General features: G+C 40.3%; 1 protein-coding gene across 2 annotated transcripts; it reads left to right on the forward strand.

Annotated features, from left to right (window-relative positions):
* The first annotated feature begins 206 nt into the window (after positions 1–206).
* Positions 207–15,138, forward strand: ercc6l2 (excision repair cross-complementation group 6-like 2). 2 transcript variants are annotated; one of them, XM_085475712.1, is made up of 21 exons: positions 207–520; positions 859–1,286; positions 1,404–1,520; positions 1,693–1,886; positions 2,081–2,174; positions 2,366–2,433; positions 2,673–2,777; positions 3,778–3,985; positions 4,130–4,270; positions 4,654–4,770; positions 4,856–4,975; positions 5,054–5,125; positions 6,774–6,919; positions 7,011–7,106; positions 7,294–7,393; positions 7,515–7,667; positions 8,319–8,399; positions 9,336–10,302; positions 10,382–10,536; positions 11,015–11,172; positions 13,804–15,138. In XM_085475712.1, exons 1-21 carry the CDS (start codon positions 493–495, stop codon positions 14,966–14,968), a joined length of 4,713 nt encoding a protein of 1,570 aa, XP_085331838.1. In that variant the 5' UTR covers positions 207–492; the 3' UTR covers positions 14,969–15,138. The 2 variants fall into 2 exon arrangements, with proteins under 2 accessions (XP_085331838.1, XP_085331839.1); XM_085475713.1 differs by lacking the exon at positions 2,673–2,777 and having other exon boundaries at positions 208–520.
* The last annotated feature ends 4,601 nt before the right edge of the window (positions 15,139–19,739 follow it).

A 19,739-nucleotide genomic window follows, 5' to 3' on the forward strand; every position in this document is an offset into this window, starting at 1 on the left:
CATTTTTTTCGTGAATAGAGCACATTAAAACCTCAGCAGCACTTTCCACACAAGAGAGACGCATGGTTAAAGAGATGAAATCGATCGAATCATTAAACCAGACAATGTTTAATAAATGATTTAAATCAAATCAACAAAGCTGCACAAACGACATTTTTATATTTACATTTATTAAATGTAGATTCGTCGGTGAAATTTGTCGAAAGTGCGGTATCGATTGTGAAAACAGATAAACACTGAGCAGCCTGCAGTGGAGCTGATCCTGCTGTGAGCCTGTTGTGCCTTTTCCCCAAATAAAGGACGCTTGGAAGAGGAGAAAGTATGAGCGACTTACTCGGAATCACGTGACTCACACAGATAGGTTTTTCGTCTCCATTTAACCGTTTTCCTTTTTTGTATATGATGGCTGAGCTAATCTAGCAGGCTAACAAGCTACAGTGCCTTTTCCTCTACCGGAAGAAGATCAGAGAGTGCAGCCTCTGTTTCCTCCTAATGGCTTCAACTTCTGCAGTTGGAAAAGGTATTTTTGTTCTGTTTTTCTTCCTATTCTGTCTGTTTTCTCCGTAGATAATGTTTATATTTCTATCAAGTAGCTTTTACGTTCATTTTTACATTCACAAATTAGTGATTAGCCATATTTTAGCAGTTGGTGGTAAATACCCCCTCCTGCAAAGACGTTTCTTTCCTTTTTTTGACCAATTTCTTAAAGAGTATTTGCGAAGATTATTGTTATATGTTATAGCTAGTGTTATATTTGCCCAAGTTTAAATTTGCAGTCATTTTAATGACTGGAGTTAATGTGAAATTCTTTAATACATCTACATCATTAATAAATATAATGTCACAATGATTTTGCAGCAGAATGGCGTGAAGGTGACAGTTGTCTGGCTCTACACCTAAGACATGGTGTCCTGAGAGAAGCCACTATCCAGAAACTGACCTCCAGCTCTCTTAATGAGGATACAGCATGGGTGATATTTAAAGACACTAATAAAGATGTGGGAGAGGACGAACAAGAGGCGGAAGCCATACCTGTCTCAAAACTTGTGAGACCTGGTTTGAGGGACTTCATGCATGAGAAACCTTGGTTTCCTACCAGCCTGATAGACCCCAAGTTATGTGTCCCGTTAGAGCTGAGTGATGCTGATGAAGACCGAGTTCCCTATACCATCAATAGATACCTTAGAGCTTACCAGCAGGAAGGTATCAGGTTCATTTACAATAACTACATCCGTTCCAGAGGTTGCATCCTGGGAGATGACATGGGCCTGGGAAAGACTGTACAGGTACAAAGCACGTTATTTTTTTTGTGAGAACTGTTAAAGTGCCAGTGTTTGTTTTTAATTTTGCTTCCTGTGGCTCTCTTCCTTTTCATTCTTGTCGTCTGTTGGATCTCACCTTAGGTCATTGGTTTTCTGGCTGCTGTATTGCACAAAACAGGCACATGGGAGGACATTGCAAACAACAGGCCCCAGTTTCTGCAGAGTCAGCAGTCATCTGAGAAAAGTAATCCCAGCAAAGTAGGTTGTTTTGTTTTTTTTAAAGCTTGCTTACATAAAAATGTGACCTGTGTTTTAACAAAATTGTCAAGAAAAAAAACCCACACACTATGTATTTGATAAAGTGCAACAAGTGACAGCAGTGGAATATCACAGTCACAATTTTGACATTTCTGTGACATTTCTGTTTAAGGTGTTCCTTATTGTGGCCCCACTGTCAGTGCTTTATAACTGGAAAGATGAGCTGGACACATGGGGTCACTTCCAGTGTGTGGTGGTCCACGGACTGAGGAAAGAGGAGGAGTTGGCCCGCATTAAGAAAGGGCGAGTTGAAATTGCCCTCACTACCTATGAAACTCTTCGTCTCTGCCTGGATCAGTTTAATAAGTAAGACCCACGCTTAAAAAACATGTATAGTACATTTAGTACTATTTATAAATTAGGCTCCTTAAGAAATTGTTCATTTTAGTTTTTATTTATTTTTAAGGCACTTTAGTCGCATTTTAGATCAATTTTGTGCCGTAAATAAATTTGCCTTATCTATTTATGCCCTAGATTATATCTTTGCCTTTTCCCTACAGGATTGACTGGTCTGGTGTGGTTGTGGATGAGGCCCACAAGATAAAAAATCCAGACTCTCAGATCACTCAGGCCATGAAGGAGCTAAGATGTAAGGTTAGAGAGCTTGTGTTGTTATTTCAGAGTTCTTGTATTTAGTATGGACTACTAATGAGTCAGTATCAAATAACTGATAGTGGAAAGTGTTGATGCACTTTGTCTTTGAGGCTGTACACATTAATTTATTAACCTTTTAGCAAGCTCAACTTTGAGTCAGGATTCTAATGCTAACTTTGTATTTCCATCAGGTCAGAATTGGTCTCACTGGAACTATTTTACAGAACAACCTGGAGGAGCTGTGGTGTGTTATGGATTGGTGGGTTAAAATTACAACCTTAAAATTTATATCACAACTTGTCTTTTAAAAAATGTGAGAGGCATAAAGCAATGCAAGTCGGGAACATGTTTGGATATGGGAGGCTATTTCACTATACCCTTTCTTTTTACAGCCCTCAGCAAGTGTTTGACCACTGTAGGATTTCCGTTGCTCAACATTTCTTGGCCTCCTCTGTTGTTTTTATTGTTTCATAATTTGTTTTTAATGGGCCATGATAGGCTGCCAAGAGAGGGACTGTGGTACTGCATGAGGAAATCAGGAGTGGCAGAGAAAACTGAGGTTGGTACAGGACATGTACGAGGACAGCGAGAACCTGGTGAAATGTGAGTTCAAGCTGGAAGTGGGATTACATCAGGGATCAGCTCTGAGCTCTTTGTTGTTTGTGATGGTAATGGACAGGTTGACAGATGAGGTCAGGCAGAAGTCTATGTGGACTATAAGATTTGTAGATGGCATTGCAATCTGTAGTGAGGGTAGACAGGCAAGGAGCGGCAGTAGTGGCGTGGATTAATTTAGATACCTGGGATCAACCATTCAAAGCAATGGACAGTGCATAACAGTGAAGAAGTGAGTGCTGGCAGAGTGGAGATGAGTGTACGGAGTGATGTGTTCCCAAAATGTTGCAGTAAGTGTGAAAGTAAGGTTTATGAGATGGTTTTAAGACCTGCTGTGTTGTATTATTTGGAGATAGCACCACTAATTCCCACAGGAGGTGCAGCTGGAGGTGGCAGATCTGAAGACGTTAAGATATTTTAGCTTAGGTTGAGCGGTTTCGAGACAAAGTTGGAAGATTGAGATTTTTTTGAACATCCAGAGCAGGGATAATGTATATATTGGTCAAAGGATGCTGAATGTGGACCTTCCAGGTGGGAGGTTGAGAAGAAGACCACAAAGAAGATTCATAGACGAAGTGAAGGAGGACATGCAGAGGGTTGGTGTTGGAGAGCAGTATGCTAGTTATAGCGTGAGATGTAGTCAGATGCTCCACTGTGGTGACCCCTAAAAGGAGCAGCCTAAAGAAGGCATTTTTAACTAGACCATTTTAGCACCTGAATTCAGCCTTCCCTGAAAAACATCCATGACTGTTCAACATCAATGGTCCCATCAATGTGCAGAGATGGACACTAATGCACTCCCACACCTCCACAAATGCTTGCCTCTGGTCTTACCATCTTACTAACAAGAACCGTTAATTCTTACTGTTAAAAATCTTACTTTAATATGTAGACTTTGCCCCATTTTCAATTAAATTTAATGAATTGCATTATGTTTTTATTTAACTTCTATGCAGGGATTCAGATTTATGTTTACTTTTCTCTTCAGGGCTATACCAGGTTGTCTTGGTAGCTTAGGCCACTTCAAGAACAAATTTTCAGATCCAATTGAGCAAGGGCAGAGGCACAGCGCAACCAAACGCGCTCTCGCTACAGGGAGGAAGGCCGTCAGAGCCCTGGTGAGGAAGATTTCTCATTGGTTCTTCAGAAGGACTAAAGCTCTTATCAAAGAACAGCTGCCCAAGAAGGACGACCGGGTAAGACTAGACGTCAGACTGACCAACACTTTTATCACTTACTGTCCTTTTATCATTTTCATAATTACATTTTTTTTTAATTCAATCAGATTTATTTGACTTAATTCCCTTCTGTATATGTATGTATGTGTTGTTTCATCGAAGGTGGTATATTGCTCTATGACAGAGTTTCAGCAGACAGTGTATCAGGCAGTGCTCGGCAGTGAAGATGTGACATTACTCCTAAGGTCATCAGAAAAATGTGACTGTCACAGCAGACGCACCCGCAGAAGCTGCTGCTATAAAGTTAGTTTTTCTCTTCTGCTATCGTGCTTCGTAAATTGCAGGGACACACAACTTGATTCTATATGTTGAGACCAAAATCACTTTTATTGGATATTTTGTTTGTTTGTTTACATTTTATTTTACCCACTTTAAAGTATCACATCAAAATATCACAATGTATTTTAACTGCAGTTCATATAAAGTGTCTTTGTGAAGGTGCCTAATCTTTTTTTTCATTAAGTAACTGTTTTAAAGTTCATTATAGTCTGCTAGAATACACTAAGTAATAGATCCCATTAAAACAGAAAGGAAACTTTATGCTTTTGCATAAAAATCACATGTATAAAAATCAACAAGAAGATGCTTTGTCTCTTACATTAAATAATATTTTCCTTCTATCATAGACAAACTCTGATGGTGTTCATATGAAGGAGCTGTACTTTAGTTACCTGGCCATATTGAGAAAAGTTGCGAACCATGTAGCACTCCTTCAGTCTACTCCAGGCACCAGCAAGAAACAGGTAGAGTTGTGTTGCTTTGCACGTGATTCTGGATCGATTCTCTCAAGATCTTGTTCATTAAAATGACTTTCCCACTTATTTTTAGGAAAAGTATGTGAGTGCTGTTTGTGCAAAGGTATTCCAGAAGTTTCCAGAATTTGTGCATAGATGCAAAAATGAAGCATTTGAAGCCTTGTCAGACCCAATGTACAGTGGAAAAATGAAGGTAAAGCACGAAAACAGCTGCGTGATCCCTTCACTGCCAGTTTCTAAAGGGGGTTAACAGGTTTATGCTTTCTTTTAGGTGCTGCAGAAGCTTCTCAAATTTTATCTACAAAAGAGAGATAAAGTGCTTATTTTTTCTCTCTCAACCAAGGTGAGAGCTGCGTTTGCATTTTTTGTTTCTGTGACTTTGGATGTGTGATTGCAGGTTTATATGTTGTGCAATGAGTGAATTAAATACTGAGTCGTATCTATTTTGATAGATTCCAATTTGTTCATTTAAATAGGGAGTCTTCTTCTAGGGTCGTTTTACATTATACATATTTTCCTTAGGCAGTGTTATTAAAAAGCACTCTGTGCAGTTTCATTGCTATGCAGATGATACCCAGCATTATTTTTTTCATCAAGCCAGATGATACAAATCTACCAGTTAAATTACTGGCATTTCTTAAAGACCTGGATTACCTCTAATTTCCTATTTCTAAATCATCCCAAACTGAAGTTTTTGTACTTGATCCTAAAAATCTTGGAAACATGGTGTCTAACCTGATACTCTGGATGGCATTAACTTGACCTTAAGTAACACTATGAGGAGTATTGGAGTTCTTTGTGACCAGGATATGTCCTTCTGTATGCATATTAAACACACGTGTAGGACTGCATTCCTTCATTTGCAAAATATCATCCTGTCTCAGAGTGATCCTGAGAAACCAGTTCTAAATCTTTCTGTTAACAGGGAGTTTTTTCTTCCCACTGTTGCAAAGTGCTTGCTTATAGGGGGTTATGCAATTGTTTTTCTAATATTGTAGGGTCTTTACCTTACAATACAAAGTACTTTGAGGCAACTGTTGTTGTGAATTGGTGCTATGCCAATAAAATAAAATTGAACAAAGGAGCAGCCTGAACCTTGCTAATCGCGTCTTCTGTTAGATGAATTGCTTATAGGAAAAAAAGGTCTAGAGGACGTGGTTTTCTCATTACATCATGTTTATTTATAAGTTTGTGGTGAAGACAATTAGACTGAGAGTGCAGTCTAATGGTTGTAGTCACCTGATACAGTATAACTCATTTAAGCTTCAGGTATATCAATCAGCAGTTATTATAGTTTTTGCTTTCTGTTCAGTTTAATTTCACTCTCTCCAGGAATACATCAGGTGTCTTTGTGAGGTTCTGTTGAAATGCTACTGCGTCTGCTATAATTCTGGAATTAGTTTTAGAGTGGGTTTACTCGTTAAATTTTTAATAGTTTTAGATTTGTTGTCATTATCGTGTAGGTGAGATTAAAGTGCAGAGCAGTCTGATAATACACGGTCACATAGGCTTAAGTCTAAAAGTAATATTTTTATGTTAAGTATTGTTGTGTTATCTCAGTTAGGTTTTGTTTTCATTTAATTTTACAGCACTTTCACACTCACTTTTAGGTGTTATATTAGTTTTAGTTAGTTATAACCTTGAGCCTAAGTTTCTTTTTCTCAGTCTTCACATCATAACTGAAAGTACTTAATTTTTGATGTGGGCGTGGGATGCAGGCAGAGTGTGCAGAAGGGAGGAAGCATGATATGAAGTCATATTTTCATGACCTTGGTTTTACTTTAATGCTAATCATGGTGTCCATACAGGCCAGTGTAGTGCTCAGTGTTTAGCCTCACTGTAGATCTGTAAGTATAAGTTGTAAAGACTGAAGTCCAGCAGATATTTTTAGATATGCTGCTTCAGTTTACACGTGTAGGATCTATTTTCTATACAACTCTACTGATTAATAAACTCCTAAATGGTCATTTATTGTGTATTGAATCTTTTAGCTATTAGATGTGATGGAGAGCTACTGCATGGCTGTGGGCCTGGACTTCAGCAGACTGGACGGATCCACCAAATCCAAAGAGCGAGTCCAGATCGTCAGAGACTTTAACAGCTCCTCTCACATCAACCTCTGCCTGGTTTCCACCATGTCAGTTGGAAATACCAACACTTGTAGCAATTAATTTTATCCTAGGTAGTATTTGGTATTGAAACCTACTAATATGTGTATTTTCTATTAGGGCAGGTGGTCTTGGTCTTAACTTTGTTGGTGCTAATGTTGTGGTGCTGTTTGACCCCACCTGGAACCCAGCCAATGACCTTCAGGCTATTGACAGGTAGGCTGCCACCTGACTAGATATTATTTCATAGTAGTGTTTTGCTGCAGCTCTTTAGCTAACCTAACAATATTCTGGTAATTCCTAACTGTTGCATACTGCATCCAAAGTCAAGGCAGGAATGTTTGGTGTTATTGCGCCACTTTGTGCTGTTGAAAAGCATCATACTTTTTATACATCTCCTCAGGGCATATCGCATTGGCCAATGCAGGGATGTGACTGTTCTTAGGCTGATCTCACTGGGGACTGTGGAAGAGGTCATATACCTACGACAAATTTACAAACAGGTACCAGACTACTGTAAACTCATAGACATAATGTAATCTGCAATTTAAATACTGTATATACAGATGAAGCTATAGTATATAAATTAGATGCTGCATTTCCACATTCTCTCCCATTTTCCAGCAATTGCACTCCTCTGTAGTTGGCAAAGAGAGCTCCCGGCGGTATTTCGAAGCAGTGCGGGGGCATGGTGACCATAAGGATGAACTGTTTGGGATCAAAAACCTATTTAGGCTGCAAACTCAAGGGACCTGTCTCACCCGCAAGATTTTAGAGGTTAGATAGCCGACAGACCTTTTACTGTTTGACTGTGTGTGCTGCTGCCCGCCTGGACTCACATCATCCCACTGATTTATTTCCACAGTCGCAATTCAGGGTTTCACAAACCAAAATGACTTTTACTGTTTCTTGTCTTGGGCCTTTGGAGGCATTTAACACTTGCTTTGATTTTCAACTCAATATCAAGACTTAAACTACACTAGGTAGGTATGACTGTCCTGGTTTCATCATCTCAGAGCACAGAGAAAACTGGGTGTACATATTTCCATCTGCATAATAAATGCACTACATCTCTTAATCTTTGAATTCAGGTGTTGTTAAAATAATTGGCTGTAGCTGCGTCCGCAAGGGTGGTTAGCAGGATTCAGAAATCTTGATTTATACATACAACAGTGTCACAGTACTCTAGGTTGCTTGTTGTGTTTTTAAAAAGCAGGATATTGCCCAAATAGGATTTCCCTTTACATTTCAAATTAAAGATATGTTTAAACGTACAGTTATAAAAATGGTATCCTGCAGAAGACCTAACCTGTCTCTCACAGTGTTATACTAAATACCAAAAGTGAAAGATATTGTTGTGCTGATGGTTGTGACAGAACTGAGTTGATGCTGTTCACTGAAATGTTTGTTTTGATGAATTCCTCTCAGAGAGAAGGGCAAGTGGAGGCTGGTGTTATGATGAGTACACACACAGGCAAAGACACGGAGGAGGAGACAAAGGGAGCTGGCGTGAGTAGTCTTCTCTTCTCAGAAACTCAGAACATCCCTGACTCTGTCATTCTTTCCAAGCAGACCGCTTGTCTTCCCATTCCCACGTGAACCCTGCTGTCCGTCAGTCTACCAGCCACACAGTCTCATTAAGCAGATCTCAGCTGCTGTTCTGAGAGAGTGAAAGTGACCAACTTGTACTGCACACTTCCAATTAATTACTATTAATACTTGCAAACACATCAAGTGCAGTAGACTCTGGAGTACGCTATGGAAGATAACAGATAACATTTTATTCTATTAGTGAAACTGAAGCATAAGGCTCTTGTTGTGTCACCACCACATATGAACAGCTGGGTGCCATTACTTGTTTGCGCTAATGTAAGGCACATACCACAATGAAGTCTGTCTTCCACTTTTCAGCTATTTATTTATACAGTGGTACCCCTTATCATCCTTTTCCCAGCCAGGCCTGCAGTGTGCACTATGCTGTCCTTTTTACTACTCCACTGAGAACAGTCAGAGCAGCTTTTTCCTTGCAAAAAAATCCAAAAACAAATAACGAAAACCCTGAAACACTATAGTGAATTCAGACATACTCAAAGAACCTGGATACCTGCAAAAATATGAGCTAACCTGGGTCACCTAGTTCATGAAATTGAAATTAGAATCAGTTGGGGGGCAGCCAGAGACTCATTCATGTAACACTGGAACACGTTATGACCCTTTTCTTTTTATCATTATAGAAGCTTTAAACCACATTATTGAAAGTTAACAAATAGCTTTGTATCACTTGAAAGATTGCCTGATTGGGTCACTCAATGGTGATACAGGTGGATTTTTGAGCTAAAGCTACAGTTCACTTACAACAAGATGCAACTAATAAGAGAAATGTATTGCCTGCCCTGCTTGTCCTTTCTTTCTCAGTCTGTTTCTACCTTGTGTCTACTGTTTTAGCAAGCTGGAGGTTCTTCACCTACAAAAGTCCATGTACCAAATGATAAACCAGTGAAGGAGAACAGCGATGCATCAAACGTCTCCACAGGGGTGCTGGACTTCAGCAGTGAAGAGGATGAGAGGGAGCAGGGGGTCAAGAGAAAGGCCTCAAACCTCAGTACAGATGATTGCAATAGGAGCAGGAGTGCTACAACAGGTCCTGGTCGAATGAGTCTCCAACAGCATGGTTTCTCCAAACTCTTTGAAAGAGTCAAAGAAGCACCAGCGCTAGAAGGACAAACGAGTCCAGAAGGTGAAGGAAGCTGCTTTGAGGAAGATCCTGAGGAGGAAAAAAGGGAAGACACGTCGACCTCCATCACAGGAAATGTCGGTGTCCATTTGGGAACAGAAACCAGGGACACATCCTGCAATTCAGACAGAAAATTAAGAGATAATGGAGATAATGGGAGACAAGACGGTGACACGGGTCTGAAACGGCAGATACGTGAAATAATTACTGTGGATGAAGATGGCAATAAAAACTCTAAAGTAGAAAAAAATAAAGTTAATAAACTCAAAACTACATTTCGCCAAAAACACAAGTTTGGTGGTTACTCAGATGAATCTGAAGACTTCGACTTAGAGGCAAAGTCGTGGTCCAAAAAGGATACTTTATATTTACATGATGGAGCAGAGAAGGGGGGAGGAAGGACAGACTGCAGTAAAAGGAGGCAAAGTGCAAGTGAAAGGGATAAAAGAAGATCAAAATACACAGAAGATATAGAGACATTCTCATCTTCAGAGGAGGAACATGTAAGTCCACACATGGAGAGATCCAGAGTTAAATTGCAAAAACTTGGGCAAAGACCTGTGACGGGCACAACAGAGAAGGAAGCTTTGATGCCGAAGGCTGTTTCATTTACAACTTTGAAAAGTCAGACAACCCTGGCATCTAAAGAAAAGAATGGAACTATTGACTGCATGCTAGGTTAGTTCCAGTGCTACTTTAAACACTTTTAATAACAAAATTGTACCAATTCTGATGGACTTTTTTTTTTCATTTCAAGGAGGTGTACAGGAGGTGGTGTACACCCACTCTAACCAGCGCATTGTGGGTGGCAGCAAAGCAGAAGAGCTAATCAGTCGAGCTGCTGTACGGGATGTGTTTGAACGCAAAATGTACTCGCAGCTCCCGGCCAATCACCTTCTAGGAACCCAAGAGGTACAAACAAGAGGTCAAACACTGATCTGGTCCATTGATTCTTCACATAGTATGATATAGAGCCCTCAGTCAAGCGTCATACCTTTAACCCTGTGTTGATGGCAAGTTAAAGGATCATTTCACCCAGTTTATAAAACACATTTTTTTTCTGTTACATGGGAGTGATACTTGTAGATTACTGTTGGGCAGTTTGTGCTGATTTGAAACCGAGTTGATCAGTGAAATTAATTTTAAAAAGAGTAGAACTATGGGGTGAATAAATGCTGTTCATTATGATTTAGCGTAATTATAGGACTTTTAGGACCAGTGACTTAAGACTGTCCATTAATTGCAGCACAGTACTTCATTTTTTACATGCTCTTTCATGCCTGCAAATCTGGTCCACCGGTAATGACTATAAACTATGTTGTTGTTAGGTAACTTGACAGAGAGTGGATCAATATTTCTCTGAAACTTTACTCTTGTTTGATTGTGCCAGAGCTTGGCGGAGAGCTTGCCAGACAGTGAGCCGTGTCATTCCACTATGAGGCTGCAAGAGCTCAGTTTGGATCATCCAGTCACCTTTACCACCAAGAGTGTGCATCACACCAAACACAACACCTTCATCTTTGGCGAGACTCCCAAAGCCATACGCAGGTAGTGAATTGTAAAAGAGTTTAACTTATTTTAAAGCAGAAAAATCACATGATGATAAGAGAGGCCGGGGGGTAAAAGAGGGAGAGGTGATGAAGGTGTAGGGGAAAAACTGCAACAGAAGAGTAAAAAAAATTCTGATATGGGAGGAAAAAAGTAGGATAATAAGTGAGAGGAAGGTTGGCTAGAGGAGTAATGGGGAGGAAAGGAAAAGAACAATTTCTAGCAGTGAGGAATGAGGCCAAAACCTACCGGAGATATAGTGTTGAGTGCCCCACCTGGGCCTCAGTAATTGTGTATGTGTATTTAGTGAGGGACCACCTCTGAGCTTTTCCTTCCACCTATTTCCCAGCATCGTGCCAAAGATTACCCAGTTATGACCATGCCCAACAGTGCAGGAGTTTTCCCCTTCACAACCGCAGCCCTCCTGGGACTAACCAAAATGATCGCCTTAGGACTTCCAAACTCACTCTGATACGTACACACACATATCCTAACAAGTATTAGCACACGTTCACATGCAGAGCATTCAAATACACGATTCTGTTCTGCTGCATCACCCCCACCCCTTTCTAAATACTCAAACGCAGACACACAGACACTGTTCGTGGCTCCAGTCTCACTCCCCGAGGGCTGTATCCCTGCCTGGAGGCTCACCAGGAAGCAAATACACACTACTTATATTGCTATCGCCTCAGTTAACCTTGGTGTTTAATGATTAAAATCCACATGCGCATCAGGTTATACTGCTCCTACTTTTATTGTATTGTTTTGTTTTGTTTTTTCAGTAAAAGCCACAAATGCTAGTAACACCACTATAATTCTGCTTTACCACCACGGAGGTATTTCTGTCCCCAATAATTGTTAGAGCAGAGTTTTAATAGGTGCCTAGGAGCTAATGAAAAATACTACACACTACACTGCTTTCTGGATATGAGCATGAATATGGGATGTTTATAATTAGTTAGGCCTCACTCAATATGTGGTTAATAGTATAGGCCTTGTGGCTTTTTGAAGAGGTATTATTTGAGATTTTAAGGCATTTTATGGTCACAGATGCCAGATTCTAGCCTTGATCTTACTGTGCATTTGTGAATAGAGGTTAGGAGAAACCATTAGTTGTTAAAATATCCTGTCGTCTTCAGTATCTAACACAATTTTCTATTTTTAGATGGGTTTTTTGCACTTTCTTCTAGAGCTGGGCGATATGAGATTTTTTCATATCACGATATGTTTTTTTCATTTCAGGCGATAACGATATCTATCACGATATAAGCCAAATAACTATATTTGTAAGATTTAAATGTGCCGTTGCTCACAAGTAAAATGTGAAATAATCAGCAGCTTGTTTTTAAATATTTATTTCCCATAATAAGTTCAACAGGGTAGATGTACTTAAGGAACATGAGACTTTTTCAGATAAATAAAGGCAAATATTGCAAACTACACAAAAGGCAGCCGCTAAAGCGTTTAAGTTTCAAAATAGAACAAATGAAACAGACTAAATTGTCAATTCCACTTAGAAATAAAATATTAATTCTAAAAATAAATCTTAGTTTGTTTTACAGAAGAACAGACAAAACTGACTAACTTTTGTCAATATCAAATAAACTGAGAACTAAAAGGAAATTCTCAATCTCTCCTTGTTGTATAGCTTAGCTTTTCAAACAGTTTTAACAGTTACTTTAGTCTGACAAAAGCCGAATGACGAATTAGCGCTTCCAGTCAGAGACTGAGGCTACGTCCACACGTACACGGGTATTTTTGAAAACGGAGATTTTCCGTTTTCGTTTTAAAAAAATAATCCCGTCCACACATAAAGGCAGAAATGAAGGAAAACGCTGCTATGAACATGCCAAAGCAGCAGGTGGCGCTAGATTCCTAACCGTGCAGAAATGTTGGCCAATCAGAAGTCTAGAAGCCTCGGTGGGAAAAAGTAAACAAAGCTGCGGCATAGAAGCAGAACCGAGTCGTATGTGTGGAGGGACAGTAACTGTGTGTATATGTAAGCATTTAAACACTGCAGAGAGTAGAATTAACAGTATTGTAGAAATTCATTTCACCGAAACAATAACGCGGCGCACAGTGTGACGCATGCACCAGTTTATTGTATTTCCAGACTTGCTTTCGGCACAATTTACAGTGCACGCTACTCTGTTTTTTGTCAGACTTGAAATAGCCGAAATACCTTCACACTACGGAACTTCTTTGGCTCTTCCGTTCGACAATCTCTCCGGCATTGGAACCATCATCTGTTTTCTCTTCGGTCACGCTCGGTTGATTTTTCTAGTCGGCATACTCATTTCCTCCATTATGCGCTGGCTCCATTACCTGCTGGCTGCTTCCCAAACAAACACACGTGCGGCTTGGCACTTGTGCTGTACGTAACAAGTCACGCGACGTGACGCTGCGGCTGTGATTGGTTCAGCTCTGCGCTACTGAATTTGGATCGGCTGACCTTTTTTTTTTTTTTTTTTTTTTTTAAGAGGACAAGAGCGGCGAGGTCTATCGCGATAGCTTAATTTCTCTATCGAGTAAAAGTTATATCGCGATACATATCGTTATCGTTCTATCGCCCAGCTCTACTTTCTTCCTTCATTATCGCCCCTTTTCTTTTCTTTCTTTTTTTTGCAGGCAACAGCTGGAGGAAATGGCAGAAAAATTCAAATTTCCCACAGTCCACCAGTTTGCTGTTGAAATTCTGAGCAAAGATTCAACCCAGAGGCTGGCCTTGCTTCACCAGTATTACACTTCACTGAACCTCCCTGAGTTGGCTGATACGGTCAAAAACAACTTCCCACAACCTGTTTCAGCACAAGCCTCCCCCTTAGCTGCTAACTCGGAGATCAAAAATCCACAAAAGGATGCTTCAAAAGCCACAAAAAATTTGACATTCACTCAAAAGAATTTCAGAACTAAACCTGAAACATCGCAAAAAACTCCTGTGCCACCAAAAAAGGCTAGAAACTCAAAAGGCGATACTCCAAAACCTTGCAAAAAGCAAAGAATATCACAAAGGAATGTGCTGGAACCTCTAAGTGATGTTCCAAGTCCTGAGTCAGAAGAGCAGGACGAGACGCACTGCAGTGCCAGAGGACTCAAGCGGACAAAGGGAGGTAGTGTTTCTACTTCTGGAGCCCACATAGCTGGTGGTGGTCTTGGCGGCGATCGAGTCAGCAGCAGTGGTCTTGGGTCTGGGGAGGCTTCTGCTCGCCTGAACTGCACAGACAGAGATACCCCTTCTTCTTCGGACCTCAGCCATGGCAGTTCCGCCATGGTATCCAAACCCACAGCACGAGGAAAAGAGCAGGAGCAGAAGTCATCTTTGAGGATAAGTGAAACTTTGCAGAGGGAGCAGAGAGAAAATTCTCAGCCCCCTTCCATCTCCACTAATCGCTCCTACCTAACAGAGCTGATAGGAGACACCTCGATCCTAGATGACTTACTAAAACCCAAACCCAAGAGTACTCAACACATCCCAAAAACACCACCCGTAGCACCTGTAAGCACCAATCTTACCACGCCTTCACCGTCCGCACTCACTTCCCACTCTGATGCAACCTTACACACCCAAACTACACACCAGGTCGAAACAACAGCACGGGCATCGAAGGGCAGTCGCAAAGACTTCTGGGACATCCTGAATGAGGGTAATGAGGAGAGTATCAATAGATTAACAGATTTAGAAGAAGTGCAGAGAGTTTGCATCACCACCAACTTTGCAGCTAGAACCGTGTCTGCGGAGAAGGACAGCAAGAGTCTCTGGAAAACTAATGACAAGTTCCTGTGGAAAAAATAGCATTTGAATTTGTATTAGTGAACAGTTTTGCAGCTTTGTCTGCAAATTTTCGTACTTTTCTTTTGTTTAAAACGATTGAATCTTTTAAATTGTCTTTTATTTTTACTTTTTAAAAAAGAGAATTCTCTTGTATGTTACTAAAATAAACTTCAGTGTAATCACTCTTGAAAGTATTTAGTTGAACGTGCATATACTTTTATCAAAATAGTTTCCCTGCTCTTCTTTTTTTTCTTTTTTTCTACACTGGCTAAGCACTATACTTTGTCGTCACAGTGGTAAGTTGTATATATGTATCATGTGATGACAACAGATAATCTCCATTACACTGGACTGTTTCCAACAGAGAAACAAAAAGTGGAACTTCAGGGCGAAGCTGACTCAGATCTCATCAAACATGGTTATGGTTTGGACTTAGCATAGGCAGGGTTGCATAGTGTCAGCCCTTTTGGCCGATCACACAGGTATAGTGGCTGATCAGCTGTTCCTAAATACAGCAACTGTGAAATGACTAAACTTTTCATTTGGTAGGTGGTTGGCATCTGGGACTACACGTTTTCTTTTTCTGCCAACCAGTGGTTGTTAAGGGGTTAACGACTGGCTTCTAGGCTTGTGTGACTGATATCATAATTGTCACCCAATAAGTGTTGGTGACTGTGCAGAAATACCACTTAAAACTCCTTAATGGCTGTTAGGTCTGTGTCACTCCACACCCGTTGCTGCCTCACACCTCCCAAGAGAGTGGACATTACATAATGTAGATGGTGATGTTTCCCTGCAGTCATCTGCACTGTAATCTGAGCGCTCTGTGGGTCTGCTGAGTTGTGCCCCTCAGAGGGGAGAGCTGCTGTGCTATTAGTGTAATAACAATAAGCAATTCAAGACTTAAGTGGAGCAGCGAGATGAGTGATGGCAGGTAGTATTCATGCCCTTCCATTCACCCATCATCTGAAAATTTTCGTTGTAGTTGCATTTGTCAAATTCATCAAACTCTAAGCTTTGCCTTAATATGAAAAAAAAAAAAGGTCATCTTGTTTGTTTGGGAGTGCACATTACTGTTCTGTTACACACAGCTGTGTTTGACCTCTTTCAGCTGTTGCGTTGATGTAAATGAAAGCTGCTCTGTTTAAGTGTTGTGTTCTGTGTAGCAGAAATGAGAAAGTGCGGAACATCACTGAACGTGCCTCAACAAATCATGCAGGTCGGTAAAGTGTGTGTGTGTGTGTGTGTGTGTGTGTGGGGTAGATCATGGCTATGTTTGCTAAATTAGAAGCCACACATCCGTCACACCTGTTTAATGAATCAAAAGCCTTTTCTCTTCCAAGTCCCCAAAACATTTTTCTCTCTTTGTTTCTGATTCATCCAAAACTGAGATTTGCAGATCCCTATCGTTTTTATCTTTTTGTGTTTACTGGCAATGGTGAAGCTCACTAACTGGCTTGCAGTGGTTCCAGGCTAATGGATGTCAGCTAGCATGGCTCGGTGGCAAACAAAGCTTTCATGTCCTTAGTACTAACTACATTATTATAACAAAGATCTGCTTCTGCTGCCATGACTTATAACTGACAATGTCTCAAATCAGTTGGATTATTGTATTTTATTACTTGCCATGGGAGGCCGTTTCCCACAGATGGAGCTACAAGAAATCCCACCAAAGAGGCTGACTGTTTTTCCAGTCCTCTCATTAGTTTCTTGTCTTTATGTGTCGAGGGAAGGTTGAGAAGTCTGTTTATATTTCCTGCCACAATAACCTGAGTGTCTGTAAGCCTGTAAAATGCAGCACAGTCAAGCGAAGAGATGGCCCTGAACCTCTAAGTTTATTTTCACAGGTCAGACTGTCACACCTAGTTTGATTTGATTTGTAAAAAACTGAATGAGTGTTGTCACCCACTCTGACCTCAGCCTGCAGTCATCTTTGGATCGGGTTTCTATAGGTTCACTCTGCAGTGTGTGAAGAACATCTGCAGGCTGTCACAGATTAAGAAATAGCTCATGTATAAATGCATAAAACGAAGCAACCAAAAGAATCTGCGCTACGAACTGCATCTGTTGTTTTAAAGACACTGAAATTTAAAAAAAAAAAACCATACACATTGAAAAAAAGTAATCCCAAGTCTTCAGCGTATGAATGTGATAAATGTTGATTTACAGTACTGTACAAAATAGTTCTTTGAGCAATAGTTCTTAAAGCTTTCTGAAGTTTTTATGTGGACATTGACTGCTTTTACACTCATTTTCAGTCCAGTTCTTGGGTTTTTAAGTCGGTATAAGAATCATTCAAGCATTAAAAAGGCACCAAACTCAAAGGATGAACCAGTTTTGTATCTACACACATCTTATGGAGTGACTAATACAAATTTGACATTTTTGGTTCAAATTGTCAGTATTCACAGAGGAGCTCAGGAGAGAGGTACAACAGTAAAACATGACACAGGCTCTGTCATGGGGCTGCACTTCAGCCAGTAGTGTTGGTGATCTTGTCAGAAGTGATGGAAATCTAAATGCAGAAAAGTACCATCAGATTTTGATCCACCATGTAGTACTATCCAGAAAGCATCTGATGAAACACACTGCCCGTGTGGTAAAAGCATAACTGGATAGAAAAAAAAAACACAATGCAAAAGGATCAGTCATGGACTGGACCCAGAGCCCAGACCTTAACATCACCGAAGCAGTGTGGCGACAGCTTGGCAGAGAACAGAACAAACAGAATTGTACAAAGTCTGTTTTTGCCTTATTCACAGGTTTTCTGTTTATGTGTGCACCTGTTTCAATAAACATGACAAAATATCAAATATGGACAACTGTAACAATAAATGCTATAGTAAATTCTCTAAATGCATTACTTAAGACTGGATTAAATTAATCTATTCCTAGCACTGTTTTCTGACCTCATATTGTGGGAAAGGAAGGTGTGTGTATGTAGGTGCTAGTTCCTGCATTTGTTATGCTGTGTGTGCCAAGCCACATACAACATTTGTGGGTGTCAGAATTTCTTACTTAAGTCCCTCCAGCCACTATTTCCTGTACAGCGTAAAAAATTCCTGATCATGCAAAACACTCACATCCTTGGTTTAACTTGCATTTCACTGTGGCCTTAAAGGTTTTGTGCTCAAAAATCTTTTTAATCTGTCTTATTAGGACTGTGTGGGTGCAAATTAATCCCATTTGAGCAGTGAGCAAACACCCTACCCTCTTTTACCAGATCTTTAATGTTTGCACTTCTACTTAACCTTTCTAACCAACTTTTAATGAGTCAGAAAAGAGAAAAAATGCAAAACACTCCTCACTATTTCAGTAAAACTCATCTAAACATCACAACTCTACAAACTAACTTGTTGGTTGGCTAAGAAAATTACTTATTGGGGCTTTTTACGAGCTCATAGAGGAAATCATAGTATATAATTCTCGTCAAAGTTCATGCAACACTATAGCTTATTTAAAAAATAAGCTGAAAATAAAGGTAACCATTAAGAAATTGTAAAAGAAACTTAGCTGACCATCATAGATAATAACGTGGAAACAGATAAATAGCTTCTATCCGAGGCCTATTTAAAAAAAAAAAAGCACACATTTAGGTGACTCAGCAGGCAACAACTGTTTTGGAGGGATACAGAGTCCTCCTGTTACGGTAACAGGCAGAGGAGGTCTCGAAATGTGAAAAAGAACTCCCCCTTCATTACAAAATTACACACCATTTGCCCCTCATTCCTATCCAGTTGTCTGGGTAACTGCTAGCTGTAATTTGGGTTAATTCACTAGCTCCCGAGCCCTTCCTTTCCCCATTGTGCCCCATCATAAAAGAGATATAACACAGATGCACACACACAGATACACATGCACACACTTGTACAAACTAAGTTTCTAATGCAGTGACTCACACAGTAAGGGAGACTAATCCGCATTTTGTTTGCTTCTCCTCATCACGGCTGGAAATAGGCCATGTGTGGGAATATCAGTGTAGGAGATTCAGTGCAAATCTAAGCTTTAAGCTTTAATCTTTAATCTTTTCATTCCTAGCACCTTTATCGAGCTGTTGCAATAATTTAGTTATTAAATTCTTTAGCTGGGGTTCTACTGTTGTCAAAAATTTTATAATATTTTTAAAGATTTGCACAAAAAGGACACTTATCCTTTCTGACCCTGCCCTGTGTTGAAGGTGGGAGAGATGGAAATGGGAGGGCTACTCTTTTTGCTGCTTTCAGAACAAAAGGAATGGAAAATTGTGTGTTTTCCCATGGGGTAAATATTGAGAGAGTAGAGATATAAACGCACGGAAGAAAGGCTTTTCTAAGCAGCCCGGGTCTCTGTTGCACTGCCAAAGGCCTGTGCGTCACTTGATCCATTGTTTAGTGTAGAGAGGTCTCGGTGAGCAAGCGGCTGCCTCCCCGCTCCAGCTGCAGACTCTCTACTGTTTATGTTTGCAGGGCCCTTCGCCTTGAAGTGAGGCTATACAAGCAAAGCCTAGCCATATGTGAGCACTGGGCCCTCAGAGAAGTTACTTGCCCTTTATTTTTCAAACCATCCATCTCTCTAAAACTCTCTCTGTCTCGTTTGTCCCTTTCAGCTTGTTTGCTTTCCCTCGCTGACAGTCCAGCTCTTCCCTGACAGCCTGCTCTTTTGAAGAAGATGAAGGATTGGAATTATCTTCTTGAGTTTCAAAGAGCCCAGTCCTGGATGGCAGGAAAGCTGTAGGTATTATAACTGCTGGGAGAAATAATTACCCCCCTGGAACTGCTCAGTGGGAATTAAATGTTCATGGGCTCAGCAAGAA

This window comes from Copadichromis virginalis, linkage group LG12 (genome assembly GCF_057382275.1).
Source record: "Copadichromis virginalis isolate Kocher_CV1m ecotype Utaka linkage group LG12, C_Virginalis_male_GT1.1, whole genome shotgun sequence".
In the NCBI taxonomy this organism is placed as follows: domain Eukaryota; kingdom Metazoa; phylum Chordata; class Actinopteri; order Cichliformes; family Cichlidae; genus Copadichromis; species Copadichromis virginalis.